The sequence below is a fragment of the Triticum dicoccoides genome, chromosome 7A, assembly GCF_002162155.2.
Source record: "Triticum dicoccoides isolate Atlit2015 ecotype Zavitan chromosome 7A, WEW_v2.0, whole genome shotgun sequence".
In the NCBI taxonomy this organism is placed as follows: Eukaryota; Viridiplantae; Streptophyta; class Magnoliopsida; order Poales; family Poaceae; genus Triticum; species Triticum dicoccoides.
Genome location: NC_041392.1, coordinates 189,973,102 through 189,990,774, shown reverse-complemented (window position 1 = coordinate 189,990,774; position 17,673 = coordinate 189,973,102). Strand labels below are relative to the sequence as shown.

General features: G+C 47.6%; 2 protein-coding genes and 1 pseudogene across 2 annotated transcripts; 1 reads left to right on the top strand and 2 right to left on the bottom strand.

Annotated features, from left to right (window-relative positions):
* Nucleotides 1-149: 149 nt before the first annotated feature.
* Nucleotides 150-2,357, bottom strand: LOC119334678 (DNA oxidative demethylase ALKBH2-like). The gene is made up of 4 exons (XM_037607220.1): nt 2,018-2,357; nt 1,023-1,139; nt 680-872; nt 150-564 (listed from the first exon to the last, which is right to left on the bottom strand). Exons 1-4 carry the CDS (start codon nt 2,282-2,284, stop codon nt 368-370), a joined length of 774 nt encoding a protein of 257 aa, XP_037463117.1. The 5' UTR covers nt 2,285-2,357; the 3' UTR covers nt 150-367.
* Nucleotides 2,358-2,562: 205 nt separating this feature from the next.
* Nucleotides 2,563-3,652, bottom strand: LOC119334441 (early nodulin-like protein 1). Its single transcript, XM_037607006.1, has 2 exons — nt 3,370-3,652; nt 2,563-3,280 (listed from the first exon to the last, which is right to left on the bottom strand). Exons 1-2 carry the CDS (start codon nt 3,564-3,566, stop codon nt 2,860-2,862), a joined length of 618 nt encoding a protein of 205 aa, XP_037462903.1. The 5' UTR covers nt 3,567-3,652; the 3' UTR covers nt 2,563-2,859.
* Nucleotides 3,653-8,345: 4,693 nt separating this feature from the next.
* Nucleotides 8,346-9,541, top strand: LOC119329161 (annotated as a pseudogene).
* The last annotated feature ends 8,132 nt before the right edge of the window (nt 9,542-17,673 follow it).

Here is a 17,673-nt window from a genome sequence, read left to right as displayed (position 1 = left end):
TTGTTATGGATGTGCCTAAAGAGAGCACATCCACCCCAACCTGCGCGGTTTGCACATCCAGCAACCTCAACTGGAAAACTCATTTGGTCTGTAGGAAGAAATGTTGCAGGTTGCACATTTTTATCCTGTTATTATGTATGTAGGCCAAGTTCATTTGGTCCACAGAAAGAATGTAGCAGGTTGCACATTTTGGGCTACTCCCCTTTTCCATTACTTTGGCATAACGGAAATACAGAGTTCGATAGAGATTACAGGAGGTGGGAAGGGGGATAAAGCAAGTTCAAAGCATTATCAGGAAACCCACTACACACTGCACGCAATGGGCACATGCGCAAAACTGGAGGGAGACCAAGCGAACTGGCCATGTTCATGGCAACACATGCCGGAAAGTCAGGTTGATCCTCGTCGAGGCCGCCCTCGCACGCTTGGGCACCGCGTGCTGCCAGTCCCGCTGGGTGTAGCCCCTCATCACGAGCAACGAGCCATGCTTCAGGAGGAACGAATGCTGCTGAGGGGCGCTGACCTTGAGCCGCTTCCGAGCCGTTTCCCCAGATTCACCAGCAGCTGGTGGATGAAGATCAGCATGAGCCAGTTTTAGTCCGGGCTACAAAGCCTATAGCTCTCCTCTAGTTTTTTTAGGGGATATAGCTCTCATCTAGTAGCAAGATGTGGCAAGTACCTTGTGATTGTGTGTTGGCAGGCTTCTTCCTCAGCAAGAACTCACGTTCGCACCCGAATGTGACGGACGCGATCTCCGGGGTAGGCCCGTAGAGGGGTTCGTCATCGGCGTGCCACGACACATAGTCTGAACATCCCTTGTATCTGTTCAGCAGCAGGCTGTTAAAGTGGCTTCCTGGGAGGGCTTCATGGACCTAACCAATGTGTATGAGTCAGAAGACTGCTGTGAAGGCTGGACGCTGAGAATACTCTCCGGATGTTACCTTTTAAATAAGAACAATTCCAACTGGTTTCTGCTGATTACAGGGTAGCAATGCAAGAAGTCACCTTGGCCCAGCTCTTACCTCTTTCAAGATATCCTTGAGCACTGGGAAATCATCCCAAGAATGCGCATGAGGCTGATGGCCGCTGTACCTCAAATCTGTTAGCCCTTTATCTGCCACATAGCAGGTATCTCTGGGCTGTAGAATAGCAAAAAGGATCAGATACTTAGATTAGAAGCCTCACGAGGGTTATATGACCAGTGCGCTTCTTGTCAGTTGTCACTAGAGCGAATTCCGTTATTGAACCAATGGTGCTAGACGACTAGTAACGGTAGGAGGAGGACATCAGACACTTTGTTAAGGTGGCACCAAGACAAGACACCATCACCATGGCACCATCAATGGTTAACTGACATTGTATACATCGTAGCTATGTTGCACTCCAGCGAGCAAATTAGATGAGCATCCAGCAATTATCTTCGGCTATCAAAACTTCGATATGGCAGAAAGAGTTTGACAAAATGCATTACTAGCATGAGGCCAGCTCCTCATACTTATCCTGACTGTTCTTTTGTATCCCAAATTGTCCGTAGTCTAATTTTCGTTTCAGTGTCAATCAAGCTTACAAGAATGACCATATGTCTACAGCCAGGGACAGAGTGATGCCCATTCTCTAAATGGTTTGGAAGTACCAAACCACAAGGCACAATCAAACAACATGCCAACTATGCTAATCGTCCTACATAATTTAGCATCGGTACGCTTTACATACTGTTGTACTGAGGTGCTCCAGAAAGAAAAACAATAATTTGTTGCACTGCTTGCCCCAAACAAGACACATTCACCACCCAAGGCATGGATAAGTGCAGACCCATACTGATGATCCAACCTACCATTTCAAAATCCAGTTAATATTTCTTCAAACTTAGATTTGTTTTTCACCTCCCCAAAATAACAGCACGGCCACCAAATTTGGAGAGAAGGGTTAGGAACCAATGTTAAACGCAGGGGACCTAACTGTGACTGAACGAGGCGCAAGAAATGGGGGTAATAAGGGGGGCATGAGAGGGCGCGACCTGGACGACGGAGCGGCCGAAGACGCGGATGGTGGGGCGCGTCCACGGGATGCGCTTGTCGAGGTGTTCGAACAGCTCCCACGCCCTCTCCCGCGCCATGAACCGCGGGATGTGCACCACCTCGCTCCCGCCGCCCAGATCCGTCACCTCTCGCCGCGGCTCCGGCTTCCTCCCTTCTCCTTCTTCTATCTTCCCCTCGCCGGGGCTGGGGCTGGGGCTGGGGCCGGGGTTCGGGCTGGGCTGGCCGAGCCGGAGCCGCGAGGCCATTGGCGATGCGGCGGGAAACGAAGCGGCGGTGGACGGAGGGTCGAAGACGGGTGGCTGGAAGAGGCGGCTAGGAGTTAGGTCCCCTGCGTTTCAGGAGTACGTAAACGTATATGGACACGGAATTCTCAACGAGAAGAGCGTAGTATGGTCACGGAATGCAGCTCCAATAATCCAATTGTTTCAAGAAATGAAAACAACACGTTGCTTATAAGAAGCTAGAAAAATTACATACTCCCTATACTTCAGTAGAAATCTCCTGTTTAGAGATGCCATCAAAAAGAAAATTAAGAGTTTCGTCATTGCAATCTCTTGGTGGCACCAAAACATGTGAAGTACATAATCAAGTTATAATAACAAACTAATTTAAATAACCAAGAATTTCGCAATTCGTTCGCAAGAAGTTAACAAATCACGACCAAACTATGTAATAGCTAATTAACACAACATGCTACCAGCCTACCACCCAGAGGGCACAACAAATCAAACAAGTTAAGCAAATGATTCTAGACTGTCCACGACCTTGGAAAGAGACTAACAGCTTGCACACGCACAATGCATGCAGCGCAACGAGCATCTCATGCAAAGACCAGCACGGCGGCACCCACTCCCAGAGCGGTGCCAACGGCGTGATAGTCACCGAAGGGCGCGCGCATGGGCGCGGCGCCACTGATCTTCCCGTCGCCGGCGTTCCCGCGTGGCGGCATGCGCGTGGAACCTGATCCGGACCCCGGCGTGGAGTTGAAGGACCCGCCGGGAGACATGGCGGGGGCCTCCGTCGGGGAGGCGCTGCCGCTGTCCCTCTGCGACATGACGCGCACGGTGAACCTCTGGCCGGCGCCGCAGTGGCCCGGCGCGCCGCTGATGAAGTAGAGGAAGCCGCTCCGCTCGAGCCGGAACCTCGCCTCGCCGCCCTCGAGGCGGAACACCGGCCTGTCCGCGCCGCAGCGCTTGTAGTCGTCGCGCGTCACCACCAGCACCGAGTCGTTCTTCTCGTACCTCGAAATGGGACACGTACGAACGAACGTTAGCCCAACCACATGTAAAAATGTAAGCGCGGCCGCCGCATGTACGTGCTTGGTCGATGCTTACGGAGGAAATCGCCGACGTGGAAGCGGTTCTTGGTGGCCCAGTGGTTGTAGGTCTCCTCGCCGGGCGCCGGCTGCCTCCAGCCCCTCTCTTCGCCGCCGACGGTGAACACACGCGGCGACGACGACGACGACGCGGTCACGGCGCCGGCGAGAAGGACGCAGGCAACGGCGGCCGAGAGCAGGACGCCGGCCATGGCTTGCTTGCTCTGTCGAGCGTCGCTGGATGCAGTACCGCCTCTTCTCTCTGGTAGTGTTGTGCAGCGGGCGGGCGATTCGCTGTGATTGGGTTGGCGTCTCTCGTGAGCTCTGTCAGGCCGGGGAGGAGCTTATATAGGGTCGGAGCCAGACGAGGAAGTGGCGCCGGTGGAGTGCATGGGTGGGGCGGGGGACGGCGGTTTCCCGAAGAGACGTGGCCGGTACGGGGGCCGTTGATGGTGGTGGAGGTGAGGATTTGGACGGTGTGGGATTGGCCGAGAGCGTGCGTGCATGCATGACTTGGTCAGATTGGTCTGGGCGCGCGGCGGTTCGGTCCAAGGGGTGAGGGACGTGGGAGGGAGGGAGGAGCGTTGAGGGGTTTGACTGTTGGAAGTTTGCAGGAATGGCGTTGAACGATGAAACCCGGTCGGTGCAAGGGCCGTCAGTTGAGTACTTCAGCTGGGCTTCAAAATTTTGCCGCGGGATTAATGAAACGGGAACTTCGAAGTTCCTTTGCCGGTCCAAAATAGGACTCGGAGCACGGATGGGCTGGAGAAGCGAGGTTGGCCAAATTATGGGTTGTGCCCCCTTTGCAAAAGGGTTCGTGAATCCCGCGCTCACTTGCTCTACAATTGTCGTTTCACCTCAAGGCTTTGGAACTTGGTTAAAGAGTGCCTCCTCCTCGATACCCCCCTTGGCATTTGGACAACTCTGTTGAGGATTGGTGGAGTAAGCGGCCGGTGATAGCTTGCCGAATAGAAAATCAACAGCCTCCCTCACGATGCTTGTCACTTGGGCAATTTGGAACGAGCGCAATGCTAAGGTCTTCCGTCACAAAAGCGCTCCTCCGATAATCTTGCTCAACCTCATCAAGGATGAGGGAAGGCTTTGGGTGACCGCGGGTGCCAAAAAGCTTGGTGGTTCTTATTTTGGAAGAGTAATCTTTTATGTCGTATTGGGGTCGGTTGTAACAAACTCTATCTCTTCTTATTTATTCGATGAAGCAAATCTTATGTCTCCGTTAAAAAAAAAACTAATGGTACAACTCAATTCTTTGATGAAGTAGCACATTGTCGCTTTCAGTTTGGGGTGAAATGGCTAACTATGACCGATCTTCAACCCCACATACAGTAGAGGGATCCCAGATGGCTACGGACGGAAACACTTTTGCACGTTACTTGAGAGAACATTGTCCAGTCAGGTATGACTAGACAATGGTCTCAGGTGAAATTGGCATTGATCCATAAAACAAAAGGTGTTAGGCAAGCACATAGAAATCGTCTAAAGGGGAGTTCCATATGAATGTTTAACCTTGGTTTGATCCCATGATAAAAAGGGGTGATGTAACCCACCGCTCACATAAGAATACACTGAGTTAAGCACTACTATGGTTTGGATTCAACCGCGAAGAGGGTCTGAGCCATAACAGATTGATGTGATCGTAGTGGCAATTGGAATCAATCCGAATCAGTCAGTTATGGGACTTATCTTATATAACAACATATAGGCAAGAAGGATTACAAAAAGGTGAGGTCAAGGTGTATAATACGAGCTTCACAGCCAGCTTAACCCTAATTGCTTAAGGTTTACTAAAATTATGTTGGGTCTGCTACCAAGAAACATATTCCGGGCATTACTGAGTTGTCGCCTAGTTGGTCTAGTTTGGCAACACAGTTTTTGCAAAACTACAGTATTCTAAAACCTTGGTATTAAAAAACTACAATATTTTAGCATGTAGGTATAAGTTACTACAGTTTTGACATATTGCAGTTTTTGAAGTGTTGAGAATACTTTGAGCTGTTTAGCTAGTGCTGTATATATCGACGTATATTCGCTAGCTAGGCTTTTTCCTTAGCTACCCAGCTGTTGCAAACTCAACGTCCATGTACAAAGGCCACCCACATGCACAAACTTTGAATGGCCATGCACAAAGGCCACTGCCAATCTGTCAACGACCATGCCCAAAGTCCGGCATGTAGCTTACCAAAGAGGAGGAGGCAGTCGAACTACCACAACACGACGTTATTGTCGAGGAGCATCCGGAGCTGTGCATGGAGCTAGGACCACACTGTCCGGAACACGCTTAAACTGGAACCGTGCGGCCAAGCTCGACGCCGTGCGGAGTTGCAGTGGATTCAACTGATGGTTCCTCGAAAGCATTTCTTCAACCATATGATGAGCATGACACGTGATACATCAAGTAAGAAAGGAGAAACTTTGAGAAAATTCACTTTGGCACATGAGAGCATATGCTCCTCCCATTGAAAAATATATTTTAAAATGTTGAAAAATTCCGAACACAAATTTGACGTGTACATCTCAACATTGTATGTGCGCACGGCTAGTTTCGTGAAAAAACGACATTTTATACACCTTAAGTAAAAAGACAAAAAAATGTCTCATGAAAAGCCTTTTTTAACACTAAATTTTATCTTTTTTACACGTGACACAAAAGTTATCGATTTTCCGCGAAAAGAGTTTGTGTGCACATAGCATGTCAAGATGTACGCGAGAATCATTTTGTCTGAATTTGAGCATATGCTCCCATGTGCCAAAACGCCACTCTCGAAACTCTGTAGATACATCACCGTTTTTGTCATCACCGTTTCTTTGTCCGTCCACTATTACCCAGGGAGAGACTACCTATAGCAACAAGAGAGCAGCGGCGGCTTGTAAGCAAACGAGGAAGAAGATAGAGACGGGCCTGTTTTTCTCGTCTGCTCTGAGGTTTTAGTGTCTTTTTCTAGACAGAGGAAAAACTATGTTTTTGGGAATACTATAGTATTAATACTACAACTTTTTGTGTAAGCCAAACAACTCACAGTAATTAAAACCATGGTATTTGATTTTTTTACAATATTCTTCAAATACATAGAAAATACAGAGCTATCAAACAGGGCCTTAATGTTTCTAGAGCGTGGTTTGCCATGGCAAGAATTTCGTCCGGATGGCTAGTGCAATGGTGTTCATGTATTAGAAGTTACTAGTGGATTCCCCGCGCGTTGCAGTAGGAATTAGTAGCACAAATTATATAGATAATATGTTTAAGATCATATGAAATTGTTAAATAGAACTATCATCATTGTCAGTAAAAATGATTCCTAATTAGATAATGTTTTATCATGTTTTTTGAGAATAACACATATGTAGTATTTTATAGAACAGAAATTGTACAACATTTTCCAAAAGAATCATCCACAAGAAAATAGTATTGGGAAGATAATCAAAGCTATTGATTCCGTTTCAGTCACCTTCATTCGAGCTACAATGTTTTAATATACTATATCACTTTTTTGTTTCGCACGTCTCCCCTACTAATCTACAGATGAGAAATAACCAAAAGAAACTTTGTGTAACCAATATGATTGGAGCAAGAATGATATATCTTCAACAATATGCCATATATTAGTTGTTCATGGGAAAAGAAGCTAGCCTGGCATTTCAGCGACCAGTATACTTGTAAATGCCACAGGAACATAGGTATAAATTCAAATGTCGATCCCATCGCACTACAAAGTTTCATATAAAAAATCATCAAAAGACTGGGAGAAAGGCTCACTGTTCTATACTTAAACGGGTGTGAGACGAAACAATGTATTATATGAAGCGGTGGTTTGTTTTTCAATTGAATTGCAATTTCTTTGATTCTGTAATATCAAAATTAGAACCTACAATAGAAAAACCCTACAGAAATATATACCTCCCAAGCAGCCGAGTAACAACAATCTATGGGACAGATGCAATGGTGACCAGCAAGATGGCAGCCCGCGGGGATGAGATGACGTAATTCCAGAGGTCCGCCGGAGGACGGCCAGCTTGGTGCCGTGGAGCGGGGAGGCGCAGCGCGATAGCTCGAACGGCATGCTCCGGAGCCCGCCGCAGGCGCCACACGATGGCCTTGTCTCGAGTGCGTCCGTGGCACCGTGCGGCAGGGTCATTGCCTTCCACCGGTGTGGCGACATGAGCTCAGGATGAAGCAACCGAATGTGGGTTTCTTGAGTCTACGCACCCGGGCCGCGTTATCCCAGCTGTTGGTTTCAGATGTTGTACCTCGAGATGCCCAACAGTTAGAATTGTTTATCTGGATCCATTACGGTGGCAGTCAGGGGTTCCTGTTCGAACTAGGCTCTGCGTATGTTTGTTTTATTGTGCACCAAAAAAATAATACCGACGAACACCCGTGACCCCGACCACCAAGGCTGCACCGCATCCCTGAATTCACTCTCATTCTACTCCTTCAATGGAGGAGGTCCCAGTGGCCATTCCCATGGCGACGGAGCACGGCTTGATCGATACGGCACAAATTGACGCCAATGGGTACGCATCAAATAGTTCTTCCCGATCTACACATCGCATGCTGTACCGGAGCTGAAATCTGATCGCTGATTATTTCTTCCAGAAGCATACTGAATCCGTTCTTCTTTGACTTTTTTCGCCGCTGGTCTTCCGAAGTTCCGATAACCATGGACGAACAGCTTCCAGGACGAGCAGGGCCAGATAAAATCTCTACTATTAAAGAGCAATGTGCCGTCGTCGTGATGGTTTAACCGAGGATCCCCTCGCTCCCCTCCACCACCTCTCTTGCGATCCCACTCTGCCCGCATGATAAAAAGATTACAGGAGCAGCCCACGTTCCCTTGAAGCAAGCCTTTCTTCGTGCAATTAAAAAAAAGAAACAACCATGACCCACTACCGTCCACGTTTGGTCCCATGTCCTACATATTCTCTACCAGTTTGCCCCACCTCTCGCTCCTGATTCATCCTCTCTCTCGGATCCGGCTTGCCTGCTTCCTCTCCATGCTCCCACTCCCACCTCGATCTCGTGAGAAAAATCGCCGCCGCCGCCCCCACAGCCGTGTGCAACTGCCCATCTGCATCGCCGTCTGACGCTCGTCTCGGTCGTCGTCGCGCAGCCAATGCACGCCGCCCTTGTACGACCTGCTTGCCTCTGCCGCCGCAACGGCCGTCGGTTCCATGGACTACGCCGCCGACGACTTAGGAGGTTGGCCCCTGTGGGGAAGCTGGCGAGAGGCCGCCGCCGTCGAGGCAATCGCCGCCGTGTCCGCCGCCCCGAGGCGCGGGAATGTGGCGGCCTGCTAGCAAGTTGCTGCCAGGGCCAGGGCTATCGGGTAGGAGAGCGACCGCAACCGCCGGTTCCTCACAGCTGCTCGCCTCGGCTTTCCAGAGCCTCACCGGTGAGCCCGTGTATGGCACCAGCGCCACAGTATTGGGCGCGTTGGGAAGATCTTGGCGGCCCTTACCGTGTTCTTCCCGCTCAACGAGGAGGCCTGACGCTACATTGCCTACCCGACATCTCTCAAGACCCTCGTCTCGGTGCTCTCCCACGGTAACCTTCCCGCGTGGGCTAGCGCCACCATCGTCCTCCGCGAGCTCGCCTCGTCCCCCGACCGGCACACCGTCGACGTCATCTCGAGGACGCCCGGCGTGTGCAGCAAGCTCGTCGGCCTCGTCAGGAGCCGCCCGCTTCGCCGAGCTAGGGTCAGTGCTCGTCGTTGTGGAGCTCGTCCTGGACGCTGACAAGAGGACGAGGGAGAAGGCACTGGCCGTGCTGGACGGCGTCCTGTGCCAACACACCGGCCTTGAGTCCGTGCGTGCATGTCCGACATGGCCACGTGGTTCGCCGTCTCTGCGCTCTGGCGCCTCTGCCGTGCCGCGGACACTAGCGCCGGCGCGTGCTGCGACGAGGCGCTGCGTGTGGGCACCTCCGAGAAGCTACTCCAGGTGGGCTGCGGCGGCGTGACCAAAGATCGGGCCAACGAGCTGCTCAAGCTGCTCAATGGTTTCAGGGGCAGCGTAGAGTGCATCGAGACGGTGGACTTCAAGGGGCTCAAGAGGCCATTCTGATCGGTGTGAATGCTGAATTTTTAGCGTCTGCTTTCACCCTTGTTTCGATTGTATTGGGAGCTAGATTGGATGTGTGGATAAAACATACTCCAGGATGACTAGATTTTTACCCCATAACTGAATACTCGTACACAAAATGATCAGCACAAAAGAGAACTGAACATTGTCATGTTTATTTATCTTCATAGTTTGAAAGTTATTTCGTGTTATTTACGATTTTGAAGTGATCCACACATTACAGAATTCCATGAAGAGTTGAGAAACATAAGTCTATTTTTGTGGTCATCGTGATGTTGATAAACTCCTATATGCCGCTTTCTCTGAGTAGTATGCTCCAATTTTGGGGTCATCATGTGTATTGCGGCTTGAATCATGTTCAGTCCCTCTCTCTAAATGTTTGGAAATCGATCATGCATAGCAAGATAGAAAATCTATTTTTAATTACGATGTCCATAAAAAACATTTAGTTGTGAACATTTGAATAACGGAGCAAGATATGTACCCCTGCATTCTCCCTGAAGAAATGATGCCCATTGTGAATTAGGTCAATCTTGAACATCATATTTACTACTCCTATTTAGTAGGCCAACAATGTGCTCTTATCATATTTGTGTATCCTTACTATTTTTTATTAGAGAAAGGATACAAGTATGATGGTGGAGAGCTTGAAATCTATTCTGTGTGCACGTATTCATCTAGTGTTGCGCTCACTCTTTTTTCATAGAGGCTCAACCAGGAGAAGTACCTCGGCCTGTCACTCATGGACATACTTGTTCCTGCATACCAGAGGCAACACTCACCCTGCTTCAACAAAGTGATCATACTTGGGCGTTGGAGCATTTGTAATCATGAAAATATCTTCATATTTGATGGAGACATATTAGTTCAATACATGTTCCAAGTTACGTTGGTTATACACGTGGCTACCCCACTCGAGATATACAAGGGGAATTGGTGATTGTATGTCCCTTTGTTGGTATGTTGTCGTCGCAACCCACTATTTCTCTCGACACATATGCACCATTTCATATATCTTCCAATGTTTTGAAGAAGTGGCCAAGCGATAGTTAAGGCAAAATGACCAACGTTTGAATTGACGACAATGATAGAGCAAAGATGGATGAATTCTATGCATGTGGAGAGGAGGAACGACCATGAGAAAGCCGCTTTTTCTAGATGCAAGCAAGGTAGTGAAAGAGATGATGGCATAGGAAATTAAGGACACACTTCTAACTTGTAAAATTTACATTAGGGGTCTCTCTTACTTTTTAACGTTAAAAAAAGAGATATGATAGAGAAAGCACCGGGAGAGAGAATTGGTAGTTGCTGTTATATCGATCAATCTCTATCATGTTTGACATGCACTTCTGAATTAGAACAATGACCGATGTATATATTTTTTTAAGTCCCGTGGCAACGTACGAGCATTCAACTAGTAGAAACTAGTAGGCGGTGGAGCACGCCCAATACCTAAATCCCATCCGCATAAGGGGCTCAGCCCAAATCGATGGGCACTCTGATTTACCTCCAAACACTGGTCAACACCCGATGGCGCCGGATACTTCTCATACGATGCAAGTCCAGGAGACTTCTCACCACGATGCAAGTCCAGGTCTGCGTGCGCAGACCTCCTCCGCCCTCTCCAGCAACTGATGCGGCCTCACAGATCCGTTTCTCCTCTGGATCTCAAAAGAATCCGCTACCCCCGCCGCCGAGCATGCTCCTAGAGAGAGCGGCAGAAAATTTGTCACGTTATGACTGTAGATGCTGTCCCTGTTTCCCCTGTAGCTGCCCTTTTCTGCGGGTGGCCGATCACGGATCATTACGTCTGCAATCCTCTGCGAGAAAACGCGCCAGCTGATCTTTTCTGTTCCATGTGACACAAATCTCGATGAGTATGGACGTTCAGGATAGAGGTACCCTGGTGCGTAAGCTCAAAGGAATGTTTTCGCGAAGCAACCGGCGTGCCGCAGTCAGGGTAGCCCACTTCCCTCCTCCAACTTCTCTCTGCACCCCACACAACGCACCTCCAGGGCCTCCACGAAGTCATCGGGCGGCGCCGCCGTGGCTAGCGACGGTGGGATCATCATCTTTGATTTAGGGCGTGATGCAGTGATATATTGGAACGTTCTCGATCTAATATTTTTACCCACAACGTATTGGCAAGACTATTCTTTTGACCGGAATCAAAGTGGATGAACTGTAGGTGGATGCAAAGTTCAGCAAGAGACGTGGGGTGAAGGACCTCTACTCACCTAATTAATCTGCAACTATGCACATATTGGGGCGTCTACCACCTGATATTTGCATCTGCTTCGTGGTGTAGAGGCGGCTTGTGGTGAGCTACTAATATGACATATCGGAGATTGGGGGAGTGATGGAATTTGGCTCGGCCCTTCATCTTGCTTAGGGAATCACCATCAGACGAAGAATGAAGAAGATGACCTGAGAGGAGATGAAGGGGCGCTGCTGCTGGAGGCCAAGTGTTGGGTGGATTGCGTGGGAGTGCGCCCCGGCTCTTAAAGAGTAGACAGACTACGTTTCAGAAGACGAAGAGGAACCGATATTGTGTGCAAAGATTAAATCACTGATTTGTTAAGTGGATTATTCTTTGCTGAGGTGTATGGCTGCATGTCGATCGCTGATGTGGATAGCCTGCATGTCGAGAGAAATCCCGTAGTGAGGAGCCCCTATTTAGATATAGTAGATTATGAAGGCTCGACTTCTTTCTTATTTTTTTGCTCTATTGTTATTCCTTGAATTTGCGGTGGTTATTTTTACTATTTATCGAAATCCTTCATTTTCTCTCCAAACTTTTTTTTGTCCAAAGCAGGTTAGAGGTCGAACCAAAATTTAGTTGTTTGATTACAGAGGGTGGCCCCCCAAAAAGGTGACTGGAATTTTATTTTGGGCAAGTCACTAGTTTTAGCCAGCAACTTAATTTGTGCATGCACTCGAAGTAATATAAATTCGGCGACCATATCCAAGGATTTATACATACATGCAGATGCCCTACTCGATTGGGTTTGGTTAGATCTTAGTCGACTGAGATTTAACAAAGTCTCAGTCAAGTGATGGAACATATAAAAAGGAAGAAGAAAAATTGAAAGAAAATTTTGCACGGATCTCTATGTAAAATGTCACAAATATAGCATCCACTGATACTTGGTTAAGTCTCATTCAACTGAGATTAGCAACCCTGTACTCGATTTGTATAGCCCATACATGGCATCTCCCATGAAAGTAGCGGGAAATACAGACCATTGTCTTGCCATGCACACAACTTTTTCCTTTTTTTTTCTCTCTGATCACCAACGGGATCCAACGCTAATTTTTGCTGCAGGTGGGTGGTGGAGCAGAAAAGGAATTATGTGGCAAAATGGATAAATACACCTTACATTGTGATTTTTGTGAAAAATAAATGCACTTTATGTAAGATAATGGAGGGAATAATAGTAGAATTTTCACACAAATTTTCTTTTCTAAGAAGAAGTGAATTAGTGGCATTGGCATTACTCTTAAAGAAAAAATGGAACTAAAAATATAGAAATAAAACAATTAAGTTTTCCAAGGAAGAACGAATTAGTGGCATGGTTATTGTCCTTTAAGAAGAAAGAAAAATGGAAAAATAATAATGAGAAAGTTTGCACACAATTCACAAAAAAATTATGTTTTTCTATAATATGCGAGAATTAGCATATAATAGTATACTTTTTTTTTTGCAAAAACTAAGTATTCTAAGAAGGAATGGATTAGTGGCATTGGTATTACCCATAAAGAAGAAGAGAAAATGAAATAAAAACTAAAAAACAAATAAAATAATGATTTTTCTAAAGAAGAATGAATTAGGGCCATTGACATTACCCTTTAGAAAGAAAGGAAATAAATGTATTTAAAAAATGACAAAATTGGCACGCAATTTACACAGAAAATGCATTTTATAATATGCAAGAATAACAATGTAGTGGAGTTTTACAAAAAAGAAGAAGTTTCCTATGAAGTAATGAATTAGTGGCATTGGTATTACCCTTAAAGAGGAGAGAAAATGAAATAAAAAAAATTCAAAATAATTACATTTACTAAGAAAGAATCAATTATTGACTTTGGTATCACTCTTTAAGAAGAAATAAAATGAAATAAAAACTAAAACAAAACCAGAATAATAAGGTTCTCTAAGAAAGATTAATTAGTGGCATATTGTCATTACCCTTTAAGATGAAAGAAGATAAAAAATAATTCTAAAACAAACAATGGCAAACTTGGCACAAAAATTGTGCTTTCTAAAATATGCAAGAATAAGCATATAATAGTGAAAATTTCACAAAAAATGGTTTAAAAAGAAATGACTTAGTGGTATTGGTAGTACCCTATAAGAAGAACGAAAACAAGTTTGCCATTGTTTGTGGCATTTTTAGAGTGCTACTAATGGTTTAAAAATATGCAGATATTACCCACAAAGAAGAAATAAATAAAAATATATTAAAATAATGATTTTTTACAAGGAACAATGAATTAGTGGTATTGGTAGTACCCTCTAAGAAGAACGAAAACAACAAAAAAACATGCACACGACTTTGCACAAAAATTGCACTTTCTTGTTGTATGCAAAGAATATCACATATAGTGCAATTTCACATACTCCCTCCGTTCCTTGATATAAGGTGTATAGATTTTTTAGAAAAAGTTTGAAATATAAGGTGTCTTGCGTTGCACCACTTGTTTGAATAATTTTTTTAGGGATTTGATTACATTTACTTATATTAGGCAAACTCCTCTATTTTCTCATGTCAATTAGTCAGGTGTAATCTTGCCCAAAACTTGTGAAATTTTCACTCCACGTGCGTTCTTTAATTTTCGTGCCAAAAACTATACACCCTATATTTAGGAATGGAGGGAGTATATTTTATAGTATTCGTGTGTATACATTTACACTCACCTAACATCTCGAAAATACCCACAAAACAAAAAAGTAAATAAGACAGATTAATAAATAAAAAGGAAAAATGAAAGAAAAAACACAGAAAACAGAAAATAAAGGTTGAGAGTGAGGGAGTCCTGTATTTGGGGGTCCTCGGGAGGCCGACCTATCTCTCATGGGCCGGACTGTTGGGCTACACCGTATCCAGACCGAAAACCTTTTATGCCTTGGTGTCCACCCCAAGTCAAGATGGAAGATCCGATGTTTCTTTCGTGTGACCGACTATCTGTAAACCCTAGCACCTCTGGTGTCTATATAAACCAGGGGGCTTGTCCGTAGAGGCTAGAAGAACAATCCCCATCCTACTAGTTAGGGTTTAGTTTGTTTGATCCCGTGGTAGATCTACTCTGTAACCCACTTATACAGAAGCAATATAATCAAGCATGACTAAGGTTTTACCTCTTAGAGAGGGCCCAAACCTGGGCAAACATCGTGTCCCACATCCACTGTTCCCCATCGATCCAAGGTCCACAGTTTGGGACCCCCTATCGGAGATCCGCCGGTTTTGCACTGACATTGATGCTTTCATTGAGAGTTCCGTTGTTGGATCGCCAAAGGGTCGATGGCTCGCCTGATCATGGGAGACGACATTAGCATCGGGGACATCTTCGTCCCCGGGCAACTTCTCACGTTCGGCAGCGTCTTCTTGCACGCCGACTCGGCCGGTCGCCTCAACCCGGTCGACAGCTTCGCCCCCGAGCATCAAATCAGGTTTGGTAACTTCGAATACGTCACCAACGCTCGGGGCGATCTGATCTTCACCAGTTTCTCAACTTCATCTGGGACCACCATAGTTCCTGAAGCTTCAACTTCGCTGCCTCTTTCCGATCTGATCTCCAGATCAGCCCTTACTGCACTGTCAGCTTCGAGCTTGGGCACGACCCTTACGTCCGAAGACCAGGAATCAATCCCGTACGGACCATCCCTCCTCGTAGAGGATCCAACTTTGAGCCCTAATGGGAGTTCGGATCCCGAAGACTGGAAGGCAGCCCTAGCCGGACTTGCTATAGATCCAGCGGCGGGCTTCGACGCAGACACAACGTCCGAAGACCAGGATCTCACCCTGGCCGTACTCGCACCCCTCCCCACCATTATAACGGAGGTCAACTTCGAAGAAATCTCTTCCACCGATCCGGTTAGCCTCGCTCTATTAAATGAAGTGCTCGATCGGATCCAGACTATGACTGTTGTCGATGACATGTCCCTGGCTCGCGCTCGATAGGGCCTTGAGGCAGGCCACAGGGAATTTTACGTCCCACCCACCACCCACCTAATAGCCACGGTCGAAGATTTAACCGACATGCTAGACTATGCCTCCGAGGAGGCTGATGACATGAACGATGATGGTGAGGCCACGACCCCTCCCGTCACCGGCCGATGGACGGCCACATCCACCTACAAGATTTACATGGTGGACACCCCCAAGGACGACGGCGATGGTGCCAATGGGGACGGCACACCCAGAAGGGATGGTAACCCTAGAGAGGAGCCCCCCAAGCGCCGGAGGCAACGCCGACGCTCCAAGGGGCGACGCAACAGGGAAAGCAACACGGGCACCACAAAAGGTGACACCCCGGATAATGCGGAAGACCTTGGCAACCCTGCCCCCGAACACCAACATGATGGCTTCGAGGGGCATGAGGGTCATCATACTCCCGTGGACCCCAATGATTCCGAAGACAACAATTATATGCCCCTCTCCAAAGAGGAGGTTAGCCTTGGACCTGAGGACTTTATCGTCCCAGAAGATCCATTAGGGCAAAGGAGGTTCAAGCAACAAGTAATAGCTATTGCGTGAAGCTTGAAGAAGAAGAAGCAACAGACAAAGGCCGAACAAGACACCCTCAACGATAGATGGACGGAAGTCCTAGAAGCCGAAGAAGGGTACGACTATGAGCGACAGACAAAGAGCTACCCCAAGCGCAAACTACTGCCACAGTTCGATGACAAGGCCCTCGACCCTGTATCGCCTAGACGGACTCAAGGCGACCAACATGACCGCCCCCTCGAGGAAGAGATAGGCCGACTGAAGAGCCCGAATACCCACCAGCCCCCTCCCCATAAGGCAAGGAGGCGACACAACCAACATATCAATACGATCTGTGACACGACCTGGCCGCTAGAGCGGGTCAATCAAGGTCCATTTATGGGTCAAGAGACTACCCTCCCGAGCGAAGAAAGGGATACCAAGCATGGCTCGACCAAAATGATAGAGCTCGCGATCAATGCCGGGCATGAATGGGTTCTGAAGTTTGATGCGACGTGGCCCAGATAAGAGGGAAATGCACACCCAATGTGCTTCACCGATGAGGTGATGCAGCACCAATTCCCGAAATGGTTTAAACCCATGAATATCTAGCCATACGATGGAACTACATATCCGGCCATGTGGATTGAAGATTTTCTTCTCCACATTCATATGGCACGAGGAGACAACCTCCACACCATCAAATATCTGCCACCAAAGCTTAAAGGACCGGCTCGGCATTGGCTGAACGGCCTCCCCGAAGACTCCATTGGAAGCTGGAAAGATCTCGAGGATGCTTTCCGAGCCAACTTCCAAGGCACCTGCGTTCAGCCCCCGGACGCCGACGACGTGAGTCATGTGGTCCAGCAGCCCGGTGAGTCGGCCCGACATTTTTGAAACAAGTTCTTTGTTGGGAATGTAGCATGCAATTTCAAAAAATTTCCTAGGATCATGCAAGATCTATCTAGGAGATGCATAGCAAAGAGAGGGGGAGAGTGTGTCCACGTACCCTCATAGACCGAAAGCGGAAGCGTTAGGTTAACGTGGTTGATGTAGTCGAACGTCTTCACGATCCAACCAATCTTAGTACCGAACATACGACACCTCCGTGTTCAGCACACATTCAGCTCGATGACGTCCCTCGAACTCTTGATCCAGTAGAGGGTCGAGGGAGAGTTCCGTCAGCATGACGACGTGGTGATGGTGATGGTGATGCGATCTGTGCAGGGCTTCGCCTAAGCACTACGACGCTATGACCGGAGGAGTAGACTGTGGAGGGGGGCACCGCACATGGCTAAGAGAACAATTGATGTGCCTTTGGGGTGCCCCCGCCCTCGTATATAAAGGAGGAGAGGGGATGCCGGCCGACCCTAGGGGGCGCGCCAAGTGGGGGGAGTCCCACTAGGACTCCTAGTCCTAGTCGACTCCCCCTTCCTTCCAACGGAGAGGGGGAAAGAGGAAAGAGGGGGAGAGGGAGAAGGAAAGGGGTGCCGCGCCCCCACCCCTTGTTCAATTC

What these genes read in the sequence shown, in the direction of transcription:
- LOC119334678 (XM_037607220.1), bottom strand. Translation starts at nt 2,284, where the DNA reads ATGGCCTCGCGGCTCCGGCTCGGCCAGCCCAGCCCGAACCCCGGCCCC. An exon ending in TCGGCCGCTCCGTCGTCCAG is followed by an intron (nt 1,140 to 2,017) that starts GTCGCGCCCTCT and finishes GCTATTCTACAG; the next exon opens with CCCAGAGATACCTGCTATGT. An exon ending in TCAAGGATATCTTGAAAGAG is followed by an intron (nt 873 to 1,022) that starts GTAAGAGCTGGG and finishes CACATTGGTTAG; the next exon opens with GTCCATGAAGCCCTCCCAGG.
- LOC119334441 (XM_037607006.1), bottom strand. Translation starts at nt 3,566, where the DNA reads ATGGCCGGCGTCCTGCTCTCGGCCGCCGTTGCCTGCGTCCTTCTCGCC. An exon ending in GTCGGCGATTTCCTCCGTAA is followed by an intron (nt 3,281 to 3,369) that starts GCATCGACCAAG and finishes TCCCATTTCGAG; the next exon opens with GTACGAGAAGAACGACTCGG.